General features: G+C 44.5%; 1 protein-coding gene across 1 annotated transcript in view; it reads right to left on the reverse strand.

The window, feature by feature from the left end:
* Nucleotides 1–17,744, reverse strand: part of LOC115356567 (kinase D-interacting substrate of 220 kDa B-like) — a 47,078-nt gene extending 29,334 nt beyond the window's left edge. The window contains exons 1-8 of the mRNA XM_030047782.1: nucleotides 17,560–17,744; nucleotides 12,878–13,038; nucleotides 12,645–12,743; nucleotides 11,068–11,166; nucleotides 7,740–7,838; nucleotides 4,072–4,076; nucleotides 2,066–2,772; nucleotides 1,755–1,815 (exon numbers count right to left, since the gene is read on the reverse strand). Coding sequence (XP_029903642.1) covers nucleotides 1,755–1,815; nucleotides 2,066–2,772; nucleotides 4,072–4,076; nucleotides 7,740–7,838; nucleotides 11,068–11,166; nucleotides 12,645–12,743; nucleotides 12,878–13,009 — 1,202 coding nt within the window. The 5' untranslated portion in view covers nucleotides 13,010–13,038; nucleotides 17,560–17,744. The remainder of the gene's footprint in view (nucleotides 1–1,754; nucleotides 1,816–2,065; nucleotides 2,773–4,071; nucleotides 4,077–7,739; nucleotides 7,839–11,067; nucleotides 11,167–12,644; nucleotides 12,744–12,877; nucleotides 13,039–17,559) is intronic.
* Between the last annotated feature and the right edge of the window lie 7,421 nt (nucleotides 17,745–25,165).

Here is a 25,165-nt window from a genome sequence, read left to right on the forward strand (position 1 = left end):
TAATCTTCAGAAAGGACTCTAAAGAAAAGGTGACAACTTTAATCAGCAAGAACTGAAAAGGAAATATCACCTTTGGATACATTTTTAAATCAAAACAGCTAGCAAACAAAACAGTTAACTGCCACCAACTGCCACTGTTACCAAGATTCCAAGGGAGAAACTGCACCAGAAAAGCTGACAGAAGTGTCATTTTATGAGCGAGGAAGGAGAGAAGAAAGGAAGAACTGGAGGATCCTTGCTGGTGGCATTGATCTGTTTGGATTATATCCGGTTTGCTTCCTCACTGGTGTCTGCGGGCTTGAAGGGAGGAAAAGCTAGCGGAGTTGACAGTTAGCCTAGCTCATCCTCAAGTAAACAAGCAGTTGCCATGGAAACTGGTCAGCAGGCAGCTACAAACAGCACAGCCCTCAGAGCACAGAGCAGGGAAATTGAGTACCCTGCTAAATGTAAAAGTGTAACAGCTAAAGAGAAACACAAAGACAAGACACTACGTGAAAACCCAGAGGTCCTCTTCACTGACTACGCCCAACAAAGAGAAGGAAAGAAGAAGAATAACTTTATATTCTTCACTGACTCCATCTACATTTGGAAGGATACTCTGTGCAGTCACTATGAATACATATCCAGTGAGGGCATCGGCTCAGGAGGCAGATTAAAAATCTGTAAGGATGAACACCTTGACAAGGATGACCCTCTGCTTACCATAACGTACTACACCAAAGGAAAGGTCATGGTCCAAGGAAGTGAAGCCAACCTGGAGTCCTTTGAAGAAGCGTTCCCCCTGTTAAAAGCTGAGGTGGACACCAAGAGGATCCGTGTCACCTACGACAGTGAAAATGACGAGAGCCCAGCAGAAAACCCTGCCACCTTGTCCATCTCTGCCCCTCCTACACCCGGCAGCTTCACCAACCAACTGAAGGAGAGTATGGCCCTACTGGAGCTGGACTTTGCTGAATTCAAAGAGCTGACCCAGGCCAGACTGTCTGACCCCCCAGACAACACTCTGCAACAGCTCAAAGAGGAGCTCCAACAGCTCAAGAGAGACAACCAGGCCTTGGCATCTGACCTGAGAAGAAGTCTAGAAGCCCTCAAACAGGAGAACAATGTGCTCCGTGCTCAGTTAGCCAAAGCAAACGATGATGCGAAGAAGAGAGAAAAGAGCCTCACCAGACAAATCCAACACCTGGCAGACCAACTCTCATCAGCCCCCAAAATGACAAGTGCAGAGACACAGACTCCCCCTGCCAGTGCCCCAAATCTCTGCCTTGTCTCTGACCCACCCTCTCTGCTCTGCACCCAGCTGAACAGCACCCCAGCACCTCCTGATACACCCACACAGCCAGCTACCAACAGCCAGCTCTGCCCATCCCAGCCTCCCTCCACCCAGCCTGAAGAACAAGCCCCACAAGTGGTCCTGCTGACTGACTCAAATGGGAAATTCCTGGACACAAGCAAACTATTTCCTGGAAAGAAAGTGCTGTCCAAACGCTGCAGCTCCACAGGTCAGGCCATGAAGCTGTTAAAAAAGGAGACCCTCAAAAGCCCTCAATGCCTAGTGATCCACACAGGAACAAATGACCTGCACAGACTCCGTAAGGACACCGCTGAGGCAGTGAGGAAGATGGCGGAACAGGCCAGTAGGGAGTTCCCTGACACCCGCATTGTGGTCTCCACCTTATTACCCAGGACAGACACCCCTCCTCATGTCATCCATGACATTAATATGGAGATCAGAAGAGGATGTGCCACCTTACCAAATGTCCACCTGGCCCTCCACCCAACTATTGGCACCTGGGATCTCTATGACGGACTCCACTTACACAGAGAGGGGGTGAAGACATTCGCAAAATCCCTCAAAGACACAGCCCTGGGACGCAACCCTTCCACCCCCTCCTCCACTAGGAGCTCTAGAGACTACCCCAGACCTCCCCCACCCCATCATCACCCCAGGATCATCCCTCCTGCTGTGAAGAGACACAACAGCTCAGCCCCGCCCTCCCACTCCCCACATGCCCACCACCTCACCACTGTGCAGCGCAGCCAGAGGAGGCCACCTTCCCCCTACCCAGCCCCTGGCCACCAACCTCGTCTACGGCATCAGCAGAGGAGCTACGCAGCAGCACCTGCCCCTGGTCCTCCTCCACACCCTCAGCAGAGGAGCTACGCAGCAGCACCTGCCCCTGGTCCTCCTCCACACCCTCAGCAGAGGAGCTACGCAGCAGCACCTGCCCCTGGTCCTCCTCCACACCCTCAGCAGAGGAGCTACGCAGCAGCACCTGCCCCTGGTCCTCCTCCACACCCTCAGCAGAGGAGCTACGCAGCAGCACCTGCCCCTGGTCCTCCTCCACACCCTCAGCAGAGGAGCTACGCAGCAGCACCTGCCCCTGGTCCTCCTCCACACCCTCAGCAGAGGAGCTACGCAGCAGCACCTGCCCCTGGTCCTCCTCCACACCCTCAGCAGAGGAGCTACGCAGCAGCACCTGCCCCTGGTCCTCCTCCACACCCTCAGCAGAGGAGCTACGCAGCAGCACCTGCCCCTGGTCCTCCTCCACACCCTCAGCAGAGGAGCTACGCAGCAGCACCTGCCCCTGGTCCTCCTCCACACCCTCAGCAGAGGAGCTACGCAGCAGCACCTGCCCCTGGTCCTCCTCCACACCCTCAGCAGAGGAGCTACGCAGCAGCACCTGCCCCTGGTCCTCCTCCACACCCTCAGCAGAGGAGCTACGCAGCAGCACCTGCCCCTGGTCCTCCTCCACACCCTCAGCAGAGGAGCTACGCAGCAGTTGCAGCTCAGCCCACAGTCACAGTCCCCTGCTCCACTACCTCTGAGTTGGGATACATCAGAGAGATGCTACACACCCTGTGCACACGGCTTCTGCTCAGCTAAGACATACACACCCGGAACACGCTTAAGCAATAGAACAGCATGGAAATGTACTGTACCATTAGGATAATAATAATAGCAATAGTAGTAATCAATACAGTTGAATTTAGTGAAAATATTATTAGTGAAAATAGTTCATACCTCCTGTAAAATTCACACCAAATTATTATTCAGTACCATAAACGTATAGATAGTTGTAGGTGTTTTCATATTCGTCTCACTATACAGGTCCATTTTGACTGTTTTAATGCGTTCATTTCATATAAGCTGCTGGAATATTCAGGGTCTCCACTCCTCAACCTTTGAGCTGAAGAGTGAAAACCCAGAATTCATGAAATCTGTCAAAGATGTCGATATAACAGTGTTAACAGAAACATGGTGTCACAATAATCAACTCACTCACTGCCCTCCAGGATATAATGAAGTCATGGTGCCCTCGACAAAATTAAAAAACATACGCAAGGGAAGAACATCGGGAGGGATCCTGGTGTGGTATAAAGGAAATCTTTGCCATCAGATCTCACCAGTAAAACAAGGTAAATCTCACATTTGGCTAAAATTAGACCAAACCCTGGGCATCACTGATAGGGATCTTTATCTCTGTGCTATTTATATACCCCCAGCAGACTCTCCTTATTTTGAGGAAGACATTTTTGAAACTCTCCATTCAGAAATTGCTTATTTCCAGACCCAAGGAAACACACTCTTGACTGGAGACCTGAATGGACGAACAGGAATTGAACCTGATATCATCAACCCACAAGGCAACAGCCATGTGTTTGGTCAACCTGCCCCATTCACCACACCAACTGTCACACGTCGGAGCAACCTTGACTCTCAAATAAATCAAAGTGGCAGGGAGGTAGTGCATCTCTGTCGGGCCTTAGGCCTGTACATAGTTAATGGTAGGTTCAGAGGGGACTCTTTAGGGAGATTCACATTCTCCTCAGCCCTTGGGTCTAGTGTCGTGGACTATGCAATCACTGACATGGACCCCACCACTATCAGTGCATTCACTGTCAGACAGCAATCCCCCCTCTCAGACCACAACCAAATAAACGTGTTCCTTAAACTTTCAGGTCACATAAGTGACACTAAAAGGGAACCCAATGAACTGTACAAATTAAATCCTACTTTTAGATGGGGCCCAGACAGTGGAGACAAATTCTATATGGCCTTAAACTCACCTGATCTAATGAATGACATAACAATATACAACAATAATCAATATATCCCTACCAGAAATGGTATAAACAAGGCCATAGATGATATTAATATCCTATTCCAAAAGGCAGCTATTAAAGCTGGCCTTAAACAAAAAAGGAAGCCTGTTAAAAGGCAAAACACAGAAAAATGGTTTGACCAAGAATGCAAGATGATCAGAAAGGACCTGAGAAAGATGGCAAATGAAAAACATCGGCAACCAAACAACCCTGCCCTGCGCATTAGGTATAACGAAATTCTAAGCAAATACAAACGTACAATTAGGAACAAAAAACAAAATTACACCCACATGAAACTTGAAGATATTGAGAATGCCATAAATCAGAATCAATTCTGGGATATGTGGAACAATTTCAACACAAAGCAACCACAAGCACTACCTATCCAAAATGGTGACATCTGGAGAGCACATTTTGAAAATCTGTACAAAGACATACCAATAAGTCAAATTAACTCAGATCAATGCATCATGAAAGAAAAACTCCAAACGTTAGAAGAAACAATTAAAGACAACCAAAACCCCCTTGATTTCCCAATTACCTGGGAAGAACTGATCACACAAACAAATACTCTCCGGCTAAGGAAAGCTTGTGGTCCAGACAGCATTAAAAATGAAATGCTTAAATGCAGCACCCCACACATGCAAGGTGCAGTGTTGAAATTGTTCAACATTGTACTACAGTCAGGACATTTTCCTGACATCTGGTGCAAAGGGCTGATTTCCCCAATTCATAAGAGTGGGGACAAATCAGACCCTAACAACTACCGTGGCATCTGTGTCAGCAGCTGCCTCGGTAAATTATTCTGTAGTATTCTCAACAAAAGAATACTAGATTTCTTAGAGCAACACTCTGTTTTGAGTAAAAACCAAATTGGGTTCCTCCCAAAACACCGCACCACTGACCATGTATATACCCTTCACACTTTAATCAACAAACATGTACACCAAACAAAAAATGGTAAGATATTCACTTGCTTTATTGATTTTAAGAAAGCTTTTGACTCCATCTGGCATGAGGGGCTCTACTACAGACTCCTACATTGTGGTATAGGGGGCAAAATATATGATCTAGTCAAATCAATGTATTTAGAAAATAAATGTGCTGTCAAAATCGGAGACAAACGAACCAATTTCTTCACCCAGAGAAGAGGCGTCCGTCAGGGCTGCAATTTGAGTCCAACTCTGTTCAATATTTATATAAATGAACTTGCTCTTCAGTTGAACCAATGTGCTGCACCAGGCCTCTCCCTCCTAGATCAAGAGGTGAAATGTCTGTTTTATGCCGATGACCTTGTCATACTGTCTCCTACTGAACAAGGACTACAGCATCAGCTAGAGATAGTAGAAAAATACTGTCAGAGCTGGGCCCTGGCAGTAAATATGAAGAAAACTAACATTATGATTTTTCAAAAACGCCCCAGATGCCAAGAAAATAAACACAAATTCACCATAAATAACCAGATCATTGAACATAGCATGAGTTATACCTACCTTGGTCTAACCATAACAGCATCAGGAAGTTTCAACATGGCAGTGAATGCACTAAAAGAAAAAGCCCGAAGAGCTCTAAATGCAATTAAAAGAAAATTTTATAATTTCCAAATTCCTGTAAAAATCTGGCTTAAAATATTTGACAGTGTCATCCAGCCCATTGCGCTGTATGGTAGTGAAGTTTGGGGTCCACTCAGTCATCACAGCTATACTCACTGGGACAAACACCCAACTGAATCATTACACGCCGAATTCTGTAGACACATCTTACACATAAACAGAAAAACACCAACAAATACATGTCGAGCAGAATTAGGCAGATACCCCCTCATAATTAACATCCAACAGAGAGCACTTCAATTCTTTAACCACCTCAGATCCAGCCCCCCTGACACCCTGCACTCCCAAGCCCTTCAAACCCAAGAGCTGAGCCCAGAAAAGAGCCCCCTATGTCAGCTGGTGCTGAGACTCAACGCCCCCCCCCAGACACACCCTGACCAGCCTCACACCAGCACTGCTTCCCAAACACCAATCAGAGTCAAACAAATTATAAAACAATGTAAAGAAACCTATTTAGAACATTGGAAAGAAGAAACTAAGAACCAAAGCAGATCAGAATGTTATCTGGCCCTAAAAAGAAAATATGAGCTGGCAGAATATCTCTCCACTGTCAGAGATAGAAAGCAGAGACAGATCCTCACCAAGTACAGGCTCAGTGACCACCAACTGGCAATCGAAAAAGGACGACACAAAAAATCATGGCAACCAAAAGAGAAGAGAATATGCGGTCACTGCTCGACAGGTGAGGTGGAGACAGAGATGCACTTCCTCCTAAAATGTGAAAAATCTAAAGAAATAAGAGACACTTATTTTAATAAATTTAGCTGCAAAATCCCAGATTTCAGAGAGAGAAATGAGCTCTCCAAATTAAAAATCCTCCTGGGAGAAGGAGAGAGGGCAGATCTTGCTGCCCAGTACGTATCAGCATGCCACAACCTGAGGGACAGTGAGTGACCTAGACACACACACACACACACGCACACGCACACACGCACTCACACACACATGCACACACACACACACACACACACACACACACACACACACACACACACACACACGCGCACGCGCACACACGCACACGCACACGCACACGCACACGCACACACACACACACACACATGCGCGCGCGCGCATGCAGACACACACACACACATACATAGGATATACTTAATTACCTATTATTATCTGTATTATTTTATTTTATGTATATCACTACTGTTTGTTACACGTCTGTCCAAAAATGCTTTGGCAATATTGTATGTACTACAGTCATGCCAATAAAGCTTATTGAATTGAATTGAATTGAGAGAGAGAGAGAGAGAGAGAGAGACAGAGAGAGAGAGAGAGCTGAAATTTCAGAGTTGCTGTAAGGTTTGACGGAGCCAGGCTAACGACTCCCATAGACTTCAAGTCTTTATGCTAAGCTAACAGGAACCACAGAGCGTCCAGAGGAGGAGACGTGTCCAACATCTGGACTCTCTGTGACGTCACAAAGGAGATTCAGCCCAAAACGTTGAATTATATACACATCAAATTTAAAACGTGCCTTAAAGTTTAAACAGGCAACTTTTTACAGCAGGCCCCTCCCCCAAGCCCCTCCCACCTGAGGCTCAGCCCCTCCTCAAGCCCCTCCCACCTGAGGCTCAGCCCCTCCCACCTGAGACTCAGCCCCTCCTCAAGCCCCTCCCACCTGAGACTCAGACCCTCCTCAAGCCCCTCCCACCTGAGACTCAGACCCTCCCCCAAGACCCTCCCACCTGAGGCTCAGCCCCTCCATCAAGCCCCTCCCACCTGATGCTAAGCCCCTCCCACCTGCAGCTTGTGTGTCTGGCTGCTCAGGAAGCAGGAGGTGGTGAGCCGTAGCTATGCTAAGCTAAGCACAGGTATTGTAGCTAAGCAGGCTGGGAGTTTTTTGGGTAGGGGAGGGGGCGTGAGCGTGAGCGTGCACGGCAACAGTGCACGTGAGGCAGCACGGCCACACAAAGACAAACACTGAACCCTCTGTGTGTGTGTGTGTGTGTGTGTGTGTGTGTGTGTGTGTGTGTCTGTGTGTGTGTGTGTGTGTGTGTGTGTTACCTGTCCAGTCGTGTTGGGGTTGGCTCCGAGCTCCAGCAGCACCTTGGTGACCTCCACACGACCTTTGTAAGCGGCCCACATCAGAGCCGTCCAGCCGCCCTAAGACACAACAACAACGTAAACAACAACAACAACAACAACATCAACAATGACATCATCATCAGTATCATGTGACCAGGGCTCCAGACTAACTTTTTCACAGGTAGCACTGGTGCCACCTAGCTTTTCATTTAGTAGCACCAAAAGAAATTAGGTAGCACCATATTTTTCTATGTATAGCGTGTTATTAATGCATGACCTTATCATGTTGATGAAATTTAAAGATTAAAAATGACCCAAACTTGTCTGCAAAATATTGTAATTTGAAGTTTACGTTTCTCTGCAGCAGCAGTACAAAATAGATCATCTTCTTCATATAAACAAAACATAAAAATTAAAGTAGGGATGTCCCGATCACGTTTTTTTTTGCCCCCGAGTCCGAGTCATTTGATTTTGAGTATCTGCCGATACCGAGTCCCGATCCAATACTTCTATAAAACCAGGAAATTATATGTTATTAATGATTGAACAAAAATGACAAGAGGATGCATCAGTAATTATTTCACCTGAGGGTTGACAGAGTACTTTTTACTGTAACAATATGTTAAATTATTATTTGTTTTAACAATGTAAATTACTTATCAAACAGACCTAACAATTCAGCTACCAATGAAAGAGCAGTAGTATGCCTGTGATAACATAGATTGAAAAATAAGACGAAGTGATACCTCTTCTCTGAATAGACAAGCTAAGCCAGTGTGCTGCTTTTAGCCAGTGAAAATAGAGGAGTGGCACCTCTTCACTTTATTACTCAATCTATGTCAGTGCGCTGCTGTAACCTGGAAAGTTTCTTTGCCTTTTCGACTCGGTTTCCGAGTCCAAAATTCGCTTGTCGCTTCCCTATTTTCAGACCCTCCAGCATCAACAGCCTCCTGACACATTCTTTTTCTTAAAATAATCAACGACAGACGCTTCATCTTCTTTGTTTAGTTTTTTTTTAGCGGGATCGTCGGTGATCATTCAGTGAGCGCGCTGCGTGTACGCGCGTGTACGTCTGTGCACGTCACGCATTAAGACAGACAGGCAGGCAGAGACGGGGAGCGAGAGAGAGGAGAGATAGGAGTCGCGGAATGAGCCAGAAAGTAGCCTAATTTTTTTATTATCAACCACAACCATTACTGCACTAACATAGCCACGGGATTGATGAGAGAAAAAAAAATATTTTTTTTCACTCGTCCTCCTGCAAGTAGCACCGGCGCGACCTAATTAAATTTTAACTCGCACCTTAAAAAAAGTAGGTCGCATATGCGACCTAATAGGTCGCATGCTGGAGCCCTGCATGTGACGTTGTGTCCCTTCACGTCTTCATGTGTCTAATCTCCTGTGACAGACAGAGATCCTGTGTTAGGCCAGGAGCCGCAAGATCACAGGAAGAGAATCCACTGGATCTGAGCTCCAACAGGCTTTACTGACCACGTCTCACCAAACCGTCTTCCTCAGGCAACCATGCAGGAGTGACATGGCAAACGGCTCATCACTCTGGCATCTGTCAATCAAGCCAGGAGGCCTCAAGTGAGCCATATATGGGCTAATATTATTCCTACCATACAATGCAATACAATATACACAATAAATACAAAAAATACAATGTGCACGATGTACAGATTATTATAAGGAAACCATACAAAGACACAACAGAGGCATGACATCACAGTTTTCAAAAAGTATTTTTTTTTTTTTGTATTTTTTGTATTTATTGTGTAGGGGTTGACTTCCTCTTTCTCATTCAAATCTTTTGTGAGACAAAACGACCCGTCAGAGCGTCACGCCGAGCGTTTCCCCTGGAAACGGTTAGTTACTGATTTGACTGATTTGATTTGATTTGATTTGATTTGATTTGAAACCTGCTGTTCATATCTGTGAATGTACAGGACCTGAATAAGCTCATACTGCCTGTTGGTACAGCTCATATCCTGATAACCATATATATATATATATTTATATATCCCCATAGCACGTTTTCAGTACGTTTTTATTATTATACTTTATTGAACATGTTAAAAAAGACAGGGATAAATAAACAGAAGTATGATCTGTAAACAATAGAAGCAAACAAAAGCTAAACTGATTGATTGTCAGTTGAATAACACGGTTCATGTTCAAAGGGGCAGGGAGAGGCTTCCCTTCACATTGAGTACGTTTACATGCACACCATATTCTGGTTTGGCTCAATATTCCGGTTAAGGTAACTGCGCCGCGGCAACTGGAATATTCCGTTTACATGTGACTTGGCATGCCCCCGTGTTTCGGCGTATTCCACTCTCTGACGTAATGCGACACTCAGCCGTGGGGGGCAGCAGTACGCGTATAGGCGTCTGGTCTGCCGGAAAAACAGACGAAGAAGTCTTCTTCCTCGTCTTCTTCTTCTTTTTCTTCTTCTTCTGTCGCTATTTCTATGTTTTCTCCCATCGATATCCTCCGTGATATTTAAGTCTTTCATCAGCTGAAGGTGGACTGCAGTCTCATGGCTCTTGCTGCTGTTCGCCCTGCCGTTTTCCCCGCTTGCAGGTAACCATAGCAACAAAGACGCCACAGGATTCCTTGTGAGTCGAGCATGCGCAGTCGTGACTGAATATTCCGGTTCGGGGAGTTTTCCGACTAAGGTGGTTACATGCCCCAATATTCCGGTTGGAACAGGAATATTCCAGGGGGCTTATTCGGAATTCTCTCCAACCGGAATATGACCTTAATCGGGTTCGGTGCGTGTTTACATGACACGTGCGCAACCGGAATATTGAGGATATTCCGGTTAATACAGGAATAAGGTGTGCATGTAAACGTGCTCACTGACTCTGTGACTCAAACAGCAAATCAGTGTTCTCTGCTTAAATCCAATCAGCCTGAAGAAGAGGTTAAAAGACAAAGAAGAAGAAAGAAAAAAAAGAAAGTTGAGGAAAATAAATAAATAAATAACTTTTATAAAAACGTCACATGAATGGATCAAGAGGAGTGAATGACATGACGCTGCCATCAGGGTTTTAGTGATCGGTGTGATGTGACACCAAACTTCCACACAGGATTTATCAAACTGTGTTGTGATGTGTGTGAGGCAGCGTCCAAATTACAGAAAACAAAACAAAATAAAACATAAATGAGCACAGTGAGTGGATTTACAACATGATACAGCAAAACATGGAATGATAGATGTGTTCTACTGCAACAAGATATACAACCCTGTGTGTGTGTGTGTGTGTGTGTGTGTGTGTGTGTGTGTGTGTGTGTGTCCCACCATGTCTCTGTGCTCGATGTAGGCGCTGTTGTCCAGCAGCTCCTTCACCACCTCCACGTGACCTTCCTTCGCCGCTGAGATCAGAGCCGACCAGCAGTCCTGCACACACACACACACACACACACACACACACACACACACACACACAGAGGGAGAGAGAGAGGGAGACGGCGTTACCATGGAAACAACCACACTGCCCTTACAGCACGAGCACCCGTTGATGAGCTCTGCTGCGGTAACCAGGCAACCGACAGAGAGGAGAGCAGCCCTTTGTTCTGCGGGACGCCGAGAACCCAACCTGAGACAGAACCCTAACCTGAGACAGAACCCAACCCGAGACAGAACCCAACCCGAGACAGAGCCGAGAACCCAACCTGAGACAGAACCCAACCTGACACAGAACCCAACCCCTCACAGAGCCGAGAACCCAACCTGAGACAGAACCCAACCCCTCACAGAGCCGAGAACCCAACCTGAGACAGAACCCAACCTGACACAGAACCCAACCCCTCACAGAGCCGAGAACCCAACCTGAGACAGAACCCAACCTGAGACAGAACCCAACCTGAGACAGAACCCAACCCGAGACAGAACCCAACCTGAGACAGAACCCAACCTGAGACAGAACCCAACCTGAGACAGAACCCAACCCCTACCTGACTGTCTCACCTCTTTACTGCGATTAACCTGCATGTCTGCAACTTCACATCTCTGTTTTTACTGAGTCGTCTGACTGAGTGTGTGTTATGTGTGTTTTGGTTAAAGTGCAACGACCTCTGAGTCCAGACCAGCTACCCTGTGTGGACAGTAAAGTATAATACATCATATTATATCAGATCATATCATATCATATCACATCATGTGTTTTATGTAATTAACAGTAACAAAAGTGTCCCAAACGGCCACATAACTCTCCTGCTTGACTCTGTGGTGGCGACCTCCTCCTGAAGCTCCTTTTGGGTCATAATTTGGTGTGAGAAAAAAAAAAAAAAAAACTTGAGTTGCTTTTTGGGTTTGTATTGTGTAAATATACATGAAGAGCTCATTTGCAAAAACAGATATCTCCATTTAAATTTATTAAAACCTTTTTAAACTTTTTGGAATTTTATTAAAATTTGCTTTATATTTATTTCTATTTTTTATATGTTTATTTAGCCTGGCCTAATTTTTATTATCCTAAATCATGCTTTGTGTGTGTGTGTGTGTTTGTTTGTATGTGTGTGTGTGTACTCCAAGCAGTATCAGTGAAAAAAGTGTATTCATTTTAAGAATGGCTTTTATCTGTTTTTGCAAATGAGCTCTTCATATATTTCTCTTATTTAAAAAAAAAAAACAAACAAAAAAAAAATGTGTTGGGTTTCATTAATTGAATACTTGTTTTTTTTAGGTTGTTAAGTTTAATACTTGAACATCCTTTGTGTTGGATTTTATATTAATTCATATTCTCTGACTTTGACTATGACAAAAGCCCAGAAATGAACCAATAACAAAGAAATAAATGATTCAAATCTTCCTCCAGACTAAGAGACCCGGCCCAGTGTGATGTCAGAGCCGTGCGGTGCGTTCACTGTCCTCACCACGTCGTCCAGGTTGACGTTGGCTCCCCTCCTGATCAGCTCCTGGACGATCTCCAGGCTGCCCTGCTCCGACGCCAGCATGAGCGGCGTCTGGCCGTTCTGCCACAGCAACAGGATGAAAGACGTCAGCGTCCACATGTCATGATGATGGAATATATTGGAATACACACACGTATAAAACATTCAAATGAAAATGATCAATGAGAGTAAAGGGTGCTGTAAAGTGGCCGTACGTCGGAGCGCCCGTCCACCTCCTTGAAGCGGTCCAGGTGGGCCTTCAGCGCCGCCAGGTTCTCCTCCTCCACGTAGCTGAACAGGTTCTGGATGGCCAGCGTGGTCATCTTGATGGACGTGGTCGTGTCCATGACGCCGGCTGCTCAGCTCAGATCGCCCCCTGCGGGAGGAGACGCGGTACTGTGGGTAAATATCAACATACACTACACCTGAGCCAGGTGGATTAAAGGGAAAACCCTGGCTTATTCTGGTCCGGTTCAGTAACCATGGCAACGTAGACCAGCGGCTCTAAAACCTTTTTTCAATAATGTCCCCTCAGACGACTTCCCCCTCACAAAACCTCCTGAGGTCAGAGTGAACAAACGTCCTCTAAACCCCAAACACACACACATGACACCTTCAGGGACCCAGAGGGAACGTGGGATTTATCAAACTCACATTTACAGTTTTATTGAACTATTATTACAGCACAGGCTCATTATTTTAGGAACTATACATGACATTAACATTTTAAAAAAGATCTCATTTATATATATATATATATATAGTGTACTGTATATTTCTTCTAAATTTGCACATTTACCTACCTCTATGCTCTTTTTATACACCCATGCACACGGTTTTTTCTGTTTTTTTTTTTTTGTTGTTGCACATTTTAGATCTTATTCTGTTGTACTCAGATCTTATTCTTTATTTATTTTTTTTTTTTTTAATCTTTTTTTCATTGATTTATTTAATCTGTAATCTGTGGATACTGCTGAAAAACTATTTATCTATTTATCCCTGCAGTGCTCCAGTGCACCCCCAGGGGGCGCTGTAGCTCCACTGTAGGACCACCGCCTGTGAGAGAGGCCAGTCCGCTCTGCTCTCAAAGGGTTAAATGTTTGTGAAGAGAGACGTGACGTCCGTCCAGGCGTCAGAGGGCCGGCGGGTCAGAGGCGGCTGCAGTGTGAACAAAGCCGGGACGTCCCGACTGAAGCCTGCAGAGTGTGTGTGTGTGTGTGTGTGTGTGTGTGAGGTGTGTGTGAAGTGTGTGTGAAGTCTGTCATCAGAGCAGGAGCTGCGGCTTCTTAAATGTCAGCAGACGAGGCCTGAGCTGACCTGGGATCAGCCGGCCGCCCGTATCTGAGTGTCCTGATATAGCTGCAGCCGCATGACAGAGGGGGGCCCGGGACGCTAACGGGGGGGCGGGGGGGCGAGGGGGCGAGGGGGGCGAGGGGGGGGGGGCGCTGACAGGCGGCGGGCCGGCTTTCATCACGTCAGCTTCCAGCTTCAGACGCCGTGAAAAACCACCTGCTGCCCCGCAGCCGACACCGAGCGACTCAACACACACCTCACACACACCTCACACACACATCACACACCTCACACACACCTCACACACACCTCACACACACATCACACACCTCACACACCCCTCACACACCTCACACACACGCCTGACATTTAACGTGCAGCAGAAAGTGTAAACGCAGCGTTGGTCACAGTGATGACACCGACTGGGCGTGTGTGACCGTCTGTGTCTTCTCTTTTCTCTCTGCTGCGTTTCCTGTCGTCTGTTTTCCTGTCGTCTGTTTTCCTGTCGTCTGTTTTCCTGTCGTCTGTTTTCCTGTTTTCACTTTCAATCCTCATTTGTCCTTCATGCTGTTTTGCTCTCGTTTGTCTTTCTCTTGTTATTCTGCTTTACTGTGTCTGTCAAACCACGACAACCACTCTGCTTTTAAAGCAGCTACAGAAAAAAAGATTATTATTATTATTATCATTATCATTGTTCTCACCCTGAGGAGCGGTGGAGCGAGCTGCACAGAGAGTGGAAGAAGAAAAACAAACAGTTTGCAAAGGTTTTGAATCACTAGAGGTTCTTCATGTTGGAACTGTGCACAGAACATTTTAGGCTGAGACACACACACACACACACACACGCACACCCACACACACACACACACACACACACACACACACACACAGTGCAGCAGCTCCTGAGCAGCCAAACAACACAAATCTTTCTCAAGGCTCAGCCTGATATCTGACCTTCAATAAAAAGACAATAAATCAGTCCAACCACAATCCACTGTGTGTGTGTGTGTGTGTGTGTGTGTGTGTGTGTGTGTGTGTGTGTATGTGTGTGTGTGTGGACAGTAAACACATTCCTGCTCAGGCATGAACACAGCAGCTGACAGCGAGGCCGAGGCAGCACAGACAGAAACCAATCAGCAGTGAAGGAATTATTGATTATCCTTTGTCTCATTGATCGGTGAACAAACAACAGCAGCCATGCACACACACACACACACACACACACACGTACACATATATCTGAGACTTTCTGCATATTTATGGCAAAAAAGTCCTTCTTACCACGTTATCTGGGCAGTTTGTTGCACTTTATTCTAATGTAGGTCCGTGTGTTTTATGAATTTTCTTGAATCGAGTTATTTCCTTCACACCGCCTTATTCTGTCAGCTTAACATGGATTATTTATTTATTTATTTATGGTGTAGGGACCAATTCAATGTACAAGGACAAACTGAAGGTCGTTTGTAAAAATTAGAGATTAAAATAAAAAAGAGCATATACTGTTTCAATGACAAAACACCAGCAGGCTCACTGCCACAGTGACTCAGCAGCTCACAGCACACGACGATTAATCCTGTAATAACACCTGTAATAATCCTGTAATAACCCCTGCATGGCGGTGACGGACACAGGCCACGTTAACGCAACGGTGAGCAGAAGCGAGCTGTTCCACTGAGACCGCCTGCACGAGATCAATCAATCAGTCAATAATCCTATACATTAAAAAAAACAACTATTATTCCTGCAGCAAAACATACAAATATCACAGAAAAACGTCCCGACAGGAAGAGAAAAGATCAAATATCAGCAGCTCGAGTAATGATGATAATTATATTTTAAGAGACAATCTGTCCCTGTAGCTGTATGATAAAAAATATTACAGTGATTTTTAAACATTATACAGGGATACTGCACTGACTGTTAGACATAAAAGGAATATTACAGTGATTTTTCATTTTCTATAGGAACATGAGGGGAGGCAAGTCTGGAATTCTCTTAATCCATTGTGTTTATCTGTTTAATTATGCATTCATTTATTTGCCCTCTTTTAATTATTGTTATTATTATTGTTGCTAAATATTGATTTGTTTTATTTTTATTATTCATGTTTTAATCCCTCTTCACTGGTCTCTAGTCTGTCGTGTTTCTTTTAATAATTCTTTATGCATGGTTGTATCTTACTTGTATTGCTGTATTTTCACTGGATTATTAAGCACTGTGTATCGCAATTTTGCACAAAAGGTGCCAAATAAATAAGATGTGATTTGATTTTATTAGTAACGTTGATTTCATTAATATTACAGTATTTTTCGATACATCATACATTTCTGAAGCATTTTCAAGTTTTAAAATTTCATAATTTCAATACTGTATTTGTCAAGTATTTATTTATTTATTCGTTTATTTATTTATGTATTTATTAATTAATTCATTGCATTGCAGGGGCGGATCTAGAGAAATATTCATGGGGAGGCTCTGGGGGTTTCGTGGAATTATACAGACAGACAGACAGGAAGCAAGACAGACAGACAGACATCCTGCCTTCTGCTGGTCAAAGCTCTCTCAGTGTGCGAGTGCAGCGCCCCCTGCTGGACTCAGAGTGTAAAAGTCAGACTGATGTGGTTCTGCTTCTGTTGCTGCTCAGATCCACACAGAAAAATTAACACTGCAATTTAATGACACATTCACTGGCACCCGGACAGCAGAGTTTCAGCGACAACATTTACATTTTTTTTTTATTAGTGTCCAAGCCAGTGGCGGATACAGAACATGGCTAATGGGTGGGCCTAAAAAATTCTGGATGGGCCTGTTATTTCATTTTGTTTATTTTTTTTTTTTAGATAGACATGTATAAATTATAATAAATAAATGTAATAAATTTTGGCATGCAATTTCCTGTTTGCATATTTGTAAACGAGCATAAAATAAACGTCGGAAAAAGGACATTAAAACATTTATTTATTTAGTTAGTTATTTTTTGGGTCTTGAATCTGATAGGGTGGGCAAGCTGTCAATCTGGGTGGGCCTAGGGGGGGGTGGCAGAGGGGGGCCTGCTGTGGGGTGGCATGGCCTGTTTTCAGGGTCCGGGCCCCCGCTAGCTCCGGCCCTGCACCGCAGCCGCTTCGCATTCAGAGCAGCGAGGCGGCGCCCTGGCTGCAACACACACTATCTCCGTTATTATATCTCATATTATCAACACAGAACACATTAGTGACATATTAAGCCCAGGCTGTCCGGTATGAGCCGTGTTCCCGTCGTGTTCCCAGCAGAACCAGAGGAACCAGCGGAACCAGCAGAACCAGCGGCACCGGGCCGTGATGAGCCTGAGGGTCCGCAGGATCAGCTGATGGCTCCGGGCTCCGCCGCCGCTCATCCGCCCAACAAAACACAGAAAACCCCCCGAGAGGCTCCGCTAAACACACCGGCTGCGTCCTCACCGCCACAGCCGCCGTCAGTAACACACAGACCGGGTTTAATACCGTGTTTCCCCGCAGGGACCGACGGGCCGACGGGACAACCAGCTGTCAATCAAACCCAGCCCGGAGAGGTCAATCCGTGCCGGCGGAGGATGCTGCCGAGCTCAGGCGGAGAGGAGCGGCTTTACCTTCACAAGAAACTTGAATTCGGTTGTCGAGGCGCCGGCGGTGCTCGCTGCGGGCTTCTGCGTCGTCTCTCCGGGGTTTTCTATCCGCGGTTCGTCGTCCTCTGCTCGGATGCCAGCCTCGGCTCACTCTCCATCCCAGGCGACAGCAGCCATCTTGGAGCGGAGAACGAGCCCTCGCGCCGCCGTCAAGCCGCCAAAACAACACGCACGCGCCACTTCCGGTCACCGCTGCCAACAAACACACACACACACTTTATGTTTTTATACCAATATACACATTTATTCATGTATTTATATGGCACTTTTCATACCAAAGCGCTTCACACAGTAAAACAATAAAACCACTCCCACTCAAACCCCTCCGAAAATAATAATTAAAAAATTAAAAAGAAATAAAAGAAATCAATCAATCAGTTTGCAACGAGCAAACAGCACAGACAGGATGATTAAGACCAATAATAAATAGATAAAAGTCAAAATAGTAAAATAAAAATAGTAAAAAAAAAAAAAAAAAAAAAAAAAAAAAAAAAAAAAGGGTATGACGTGAAAAAACAGAAAATAAACAAGGAAATAAACGAGAAAATGAATAAATAAACAAACAAAAATTCCAAACTGTAGATTAAAATGTACATAAACGGTTGAGAGTGCAAAGATAAAATAATAAAATAGTAAAAGAGAGGACGTTTCTAGAGGTGAGTCAAAGAGTGAGAGAAAAGCTTTTCCGGTTATTCGTTACAAAATAAAAGCCTTTTTGATGCGCACATCATGATGCAATTTGTTGTTGTTGTTGTTGTTTTTACAGCCGTGGGAGACTGCGATATATGTTTAATGTTGTATCTGCCAATGTGTATGAATATTTATATGCTGGGTGTGTGTGCTGTGTGTGATTGCATGCAACATCACATACATTATGATTATTACTGTTTTATTATTATTATTATTATTTATATATTATTATTTAATATTATTTTTTGTAGCTACCTGTCTGTGATGTGATGCTATAGGTTCTGTAATGCATATATGTACTGATGTATTGCATTTGCCAGTTTGTAGAGGTATTAATATATTTGGTATATGTACTGATTTCTTGTATTCGTTATTTATTTTATTTTATTTTTATTTGTTTATTTATTTATTTTGGATCCCCATCAGCTTCCAGAAAGCGGTCGCTAATCTTCCTCTGGGCTCCAAGCAAAAACAGCAACAATAAAAACAAGCAGTAATTAAAAAGCACACTGCACCAGCCCAATGTGAAGATCAGTAAATACAGTAAAGTAACTCCACATATGGAACAAAACCAGTGACCTGCCATGAAAACAAAAACAAAAACAAAATGATCAGACATGCAACCACAAAAAGCAAAAAATGAAAACAACATTAAATCAAAATGACAGTATAGAACAGCGAAGGCCAGTGGATGTGAGAATTTATATATTCAGTAAATGTGCTGATGTCTTGTCCTGCTTGTTTATGATCACATGCAACATCACCGACATTGTAACTACATATATTTATTTATTCTATTTAAATTTTATATTTATTCTATTTAAATTTTACATTTATTCTATTTTAATTTTTTATTTATTCTATTTAAATTTTATTTTATGTTTCCATTGCTGCTGTAACACAAGAATTTCCCAGTTTGGGATTAATAAAGTACATCTATCTATCTATCTATCTATCTATCTATCTATCTATCTCGTCATTATTAGTTGTTTGTTTGTTTGTTTGTTTACCGCTGTGCATGCTGTGATTCTGGATATTAACATGCACTGGCTGGAGCTGCTGGAGCGGGACACGGTGGCTGTTTAAAGGCCCGGCCAAACCACCACCGCTCCCCCGGGGGGCGCCGGCCTGCTGACAATAACATGTCTGTGGCCGCAGGCAGACAGACAGGCAGACAGACAGGCTGCTCTCTAATCACGCCCACATGTTTTTGTCTGCCTGCTGCCTCCCACACTGAACAGCCACACACACACACACACACACAGTCACACACAGCAGCCTGAGGAGCCGGCGGTCACTCTGCCAGCTGGTTTTTATTTAGTTTATTGTTTATCGTGCAGACGGATCCCCTTTGGTGGCTACCAGGGTGGCAGCTACTCCTCCTGCTGTCCACGTATAAAACACAACAAACAAACATACGATCAAACATCTCCAGCGTCCTCACACTACTTACCCTCAGAGCTCCATCTCATGAGTTAATGAACACAGTGCAGTTAGATCACACACTCAGGATCTGCAAACAAAACCCAGAGAGAAGCCTGAGCCCGGCAGATGAGGCCCAGGTGATCACCTGTCCTGAGCGATCCACCTGAAAGGACAGACGCAGCTCTACCTGATCGATCCCGAGGCCTCGGCTGCACCTGCTGCACCTGCTGCACCTGCTGCTCCTGCCCACACAGGGTTAATGCTGTCAGCTGGTTTTCTGAAGCTGTTTGCTCGTTGAAGCCTGGCAGGCTCTGTGCATCACCGATCTCCTCATGGTGCTGGTTTTGGTGCAGAGTGTGGCCTGTCTGGCAGCAGGACTGTGTCATTAACACGGTTCATCACTGAGTGCATGTTTTTGGGCGTCACTGTGATGCAAATAAATTGAAAAAAGACAACAGATGATTTATAAAGCGTTGTTCAGCCCGGAGGGAGCGGCGTGCGGCCGTGAGTGTGCTCGCTGTGGACGAGCAGCCGAGACCAGCTGGAGTTTGTCTCTTGACCAAATCACAGAACAATAATGAAGCTGAGACGAAACCAGGGACTTTACCGCCTGTTTGACTGGAGGATCAGTCAGGAAACAGGCACACAGCTCGGCTCATGTCAGCGAGCGTCTTACTGAGGCTCGACCAGGTTAGCTGCTCACCTGACGGCCCGAGGCTTTGCTTCAGCAGCCAGAGCAAACACAGCACCTGCACTCTTTCAGTCTCACTATTTTGATGAAAATGCACATTAATTACATTTTAGTCTGAATTATCGTTTGTTTCAGTCAATGCAGCCTCTAGAGGTTTTAGTCTCATTTCAGCCAAACGCACTGCTGTGGTTTCTCGGACCAATCAGAGCACGTGGAGGTTTTGACTTCCTGCACGTGACGATCCTCCTCCTGTCTGCTTTAAAGCACAGCATATCTCTGAGGGTCGCCATGGTTACAGGGTGTGTTCAGCTCTGCACGTGTGTGTGTGTGTGTGTGTGTGTGTTGGTCTGCTGCATTATCATTTTATTGGGGCTCAAAGTGTAAAGAGCAGCAGGCGGTCCAGCTGTGATCCGGCTGCCTTTAAAGGGAAACTCTGCTCCGTGTTTCTGTTTAAAAACCAGCCGTGACGCCGTGATGCTGTCTACAGGACTACATTTCCCAGAATGCTTTGCCGCAGTTAAAGGTGGTTGTGTGAACTCAGACAGCCTCAATAAACTGAATAAACCTCCTCCTCTCCTGCAACTGCAGCCCAGGAAACGTGACCTCACGCTGACCCCGCCCACAACGTGACATCAGCGATTATCATGATCATTATTTTATTTTTCTTTTTTTAATCGTGGTTTGATAAAAACACAGATATGACCTTTTTTAATTGCTTTGTGAAGCAGGAGCTCGTGTTCAGTTCACAGTTTGCACCACAATAAAGATCATACATACATTCATTCACTCATACATTCATTCACTCATTCATTCATTCATTCATTCGTTCACTCATTCATTCATTCAGCTGCTGTTTCGGGTGCAGAGTGAGTGAAGTGGCTTCAGAAGTCACATGATTGTTGTTTCATGTCAGTAAAAGCTGCTCTGTCTGATTCAGGTTTGTATTCCCAAAAATAAATAATAATAATAATAATAATAATATATATTTTTTAATTAATGTCATCTTGCATGTTTCTAACCCACAGGGCATTTGTCCAACATGTTTTTGCTGCTGATGTTTTGGCACTAACGTCGCTAAAGAGCTAAAGAGCTAAAGAGCTAAAGAGCAGGGGAACGCCCTGGAGCTTCACCTTCATGACTTTAAAATAAAACTCAAAAAGCGGAGAGGAAATCGCAGTAGTTGGTGAGATCTTGATGGTATTTCTGGAATTGTTAACACTCAACTACCCATAATGCTTTGTGCTACACACCTCCATCAACTCCGCCTTGAATTTTCTAAAGTCTAGTTTTTCAGTTAAATCATTTTTTTTTCCACACTTAGTTTTAGTTTTCTGGTCAGTTTTGGTGAACTAGATCCTGGTTCTGACAGGAAGTACAAACACGGCTGCTTTCCCACAAACACCTGCTGGAATTTCTGTATTTTGGGGTTTTCTGCGTCTCGTGACCCAACTCTGAAAACCCTCTGGTGGTTAAAGACAAGCTGCAGCTGTTTCTGTTGTTATAAATGTGGTTTTGTCACTTTGGCGCTGGGACTTCAGAGAGTCTCAGTCCAACAGATCAAACTAATCTGAGTCCGTATTCACAAAAACATCTCATCTCACCTCTAAGGGTTCTCTGAAATGTCTCTGAAATGTCTCTGAAATGTCTCTGAAACCTCCTGAGAGCTTCCTCTGAGAAGCTGCTGAGACCAACTGAGGGCACTTCTCAATTCACGTTCTTGTCTGTTCTTGTGTTCTGGTGTTCTTGTCTGTACTTGTGTTCTTGTGTTCTTGTGTTCTTCTGTTCTTGTCTGTACTTGTGTTCTTGTGTACTTGTCTGTACTTGTGTTCTTGTGTTCTTGTCTGTACTTGTGTACTTGTCTGTACTTGTGTTCTTGTGTTCTTGTCTGTTCTTGTGTTCTTCTGTTCTTGTCTGTACTTGTGTTCTTGTCTGTTCTTGTGTTCTTGTCTGTTCTTGTGTTCTTGTGTTCTTGTCTGTTCTTGTGTTCTTGTGTTCTTGTCTGTTCTTGTGTTCTTCTGTTCTTGTCTGTACTTGTGTTCTTGTCTGTTCTTGTGTTCTTGTGTACTTGTCTGTACTTGTGTTCTTGTCTGTTCTTGTGTTCTTGTGTACTTGTCTGTACTTGTGTTCTTGTCTGTTCTTGTGTTCTTGTGTTCTTGTCTGTACTTGTGTTCTTCTGTTCTTGTCTGTACTTGTGTTCTTGTCTGTTCTTGTGTTCTTGTGTACTTGTCTGTACTTGTGTTCTTGTCTGTTCTTGTGTTCTTGTGTACTTGTCTGTTCTTGTTTTCTTGTCTGTACTTGTGTTCTTGTGTTCTTGTCTGTACTTGTGTTCTTGTCTGTACTTGTGTTCTTGTGTTCTTGTCTGTACTTGTGTTCTTGTGTTCTTGTCTGTACTTGTGTTCTTGTCTGTACTTATGTTCTTGTCTGTACTTGTGTTCTTGTCTGTACTTGTGTTCTTGTCTGCTCTTGTGTTCTTGTCTGTTCTTGTGTTTTTGTCTGTTCTTGTCTGTACTTGTGTTCTTGTCTGTACTTGTGTTCTTGTCTGTACTTGTGTTCTTGTCTGTACCGTTTTCTTGTGTTCTTGTCTGTACATGTGTTCTTGTGTTCTTGTCTGTACTTGTGTAGTTGTGTTCTTGTCTGTTCTTGTGTTCTTGTCTGTTCTTGTCTGTACTTGTGTTCTTGTCTGTACCGTTTTCTTGTGTTCTTGTCTGTACTTGTGTTCTTGTGTCCTTGTCTGTTCTTGTCTGTTCTTGTGTTCTTGTCTGTTCTTGTGTTCTTGTCTGTACTTGTGTTCTTGTGTTCTTGTGTCCTTGTCTGTTCTTGTGTTCTTGTCTGTACTTGTGTTCTTGTGTTCTTGTGTCCTTGTCTGTTCTTCTGTTCTTGTCTGTTCTTGTCTGTACTTGTGTTCTTGTCTGTATTTGTGTTCTTGTGTTCTTGTGTCCTTGTCTGTTCTTCTGTTCTTGTCTGTTCTTGTCTGTACTTGTGTTCTTGTCTGTACTTGTGTTCTTGTCTGTACTTGTGTTCTTGTGTCCTTGTCTGTTCTTGTCTGTTCTTGTGTTCTTGTCTGTACTTGTGTTCTTGTGTTCTTGTGTCCTTGTCTGTTCTTCTGTTCTTGTCTGTTCTTGTCTGTACTTGTGTTCTTGTCTGTACTTGTGTTCTTGTCTGTTCTTCTGTTCTTGTCTGTTCTTCTGTTCTTGTCTGTACTTGTGTTCTTGTGTTCTTGTCTGTACTTGAGTTCTTGTCTGTACTTGTGTTCTTGAGTTCTTGTCTGTACTTGAGTTCTTGTCTGTACTTGTGTTCTTGAGTTCTTGTCTGTTCTTGTGTTCTTGTGAAATGTCATCAGTCCTGTTCCAGTTCAAAGTTCCCATCTGACCAAGTTCGGTCCATATTCCTGGATGTGTTCTTGCTCCGCCCCTTTTAGCGAGGATGCGAGGCAGAGTCGTGTTTATATTATTTTTATATTATTTTTCTGTTTTATTATAAACACGACAGGAGATCTGCTTATATTAAATTTTGCCCAGACAGTTGAGATGGTGAGTCATCAAGGTGCTGCTGTTCAGCTGCAGAACGACCAAGTCTGTCCTCCAAGTCTGTTCTCCAAGTCTGTCCTCCAAATCTGTCCTCCAAGTCTGTTCTCCAAGTCTGTTCTCCAAGTCTGTCCTCCAAGTCTGTTCTCCAAGTCTGTCCTCCAAGTCTGTTCTCCAAGTCTGTTCTCCAAGTCTGTTCTCCAAGTCTGTCCTCCAAATCTGTCCTCCAAGTCTGTCCTCCAAGTCTGTTCTCCAAGTCTGTCCTCCAAGTCTGTTCTCCAAGTCTGTTCTCCAAATCTGTCCTCCAAATCTGTTCTCCAAGTCTGTCCTCCAAATCTGTCCTCCAAGTCTGTCCTCCAAGTCTGTCCTCCAAGTCTGTCCTCCAAGTCTGTTCTTCCGAGTCGACCTCAACAAGTCCCATCTTCAAAGCTCACAAGTCTGAACTTGGCAAACTCGGTACTGAGAAACACCCTTAGGAAACTCCTCAGCTCAGAGAAAGGGGCGGGGCCGAGCCCGTTGCTATGGGTGATGTCATGATTCAGGAACAGGTGGACTTGCTCTGCCTGCAGTGATTGGTTGAGAGGGAGTGGGTCTCTGTGAGTGATCTGATCTCAGAAATACTGCAGACAGAGGAGTTATGCTGCTCTCTGAATATTTAAATAAAGATCTGAAAATAAAACATGTGTCCTTCTCTGATTAAACATGAATCACCAGTCAGGCTCATGTTCAGCCTCTTATGCATCTGCATCTCGTTAAACAATTAGAAAATATGTACATAAGCAGCCTGTCAGGTATCATGTGGATCCTACAGTGACCTGGCTGATAAAACATCTGACGCTGTGCCTCCAAACGGAAGAGAAAGCCAAACTGGATGCAGGAACAGCGCCTCCTGCTGGCACAACCTGTGCATCAGAGGAAGGATCTCATTAAGGGGAAATGTGGAGCAGGGCTGACATGAAGGTACCTTTTAAAAAGCTCAGTATCATTTAATGCTTCAGAAATATTGACGCAGTTACGACACAGGTTAGAGGCGGACTGACACACCCATTATTTTTCAGAGTTTCTCCTAAATCGGCAACTCAGGAGCCGCTTTCAGCCTTAAGATGTTTAGTGAATGTGGGGCCTGAACTCCAGCAGCAGCTCGAGGAGAGGAAGAGGACGTAAAAACATGAAGACATAAAGACTCTGTGGCTGCTTTGTGGCTCGGGGTGTGGCTCCTGTGATGGGACGTCCTCGCCAA

This window comes from Myripristis murdjan, chromosome 24, assembly GCF_902150065.1.
Source record: "Myripristis murdjan chromosome 24, fMyrMur1.1, whole genome shotgun sequence".
Taxonomy (NCBI): Eukaryota; Metazoa; Chordata; class Actinopteri; order Holocentriformes; family Holocentridae; genus Myripristis; species Myripristis murdjan.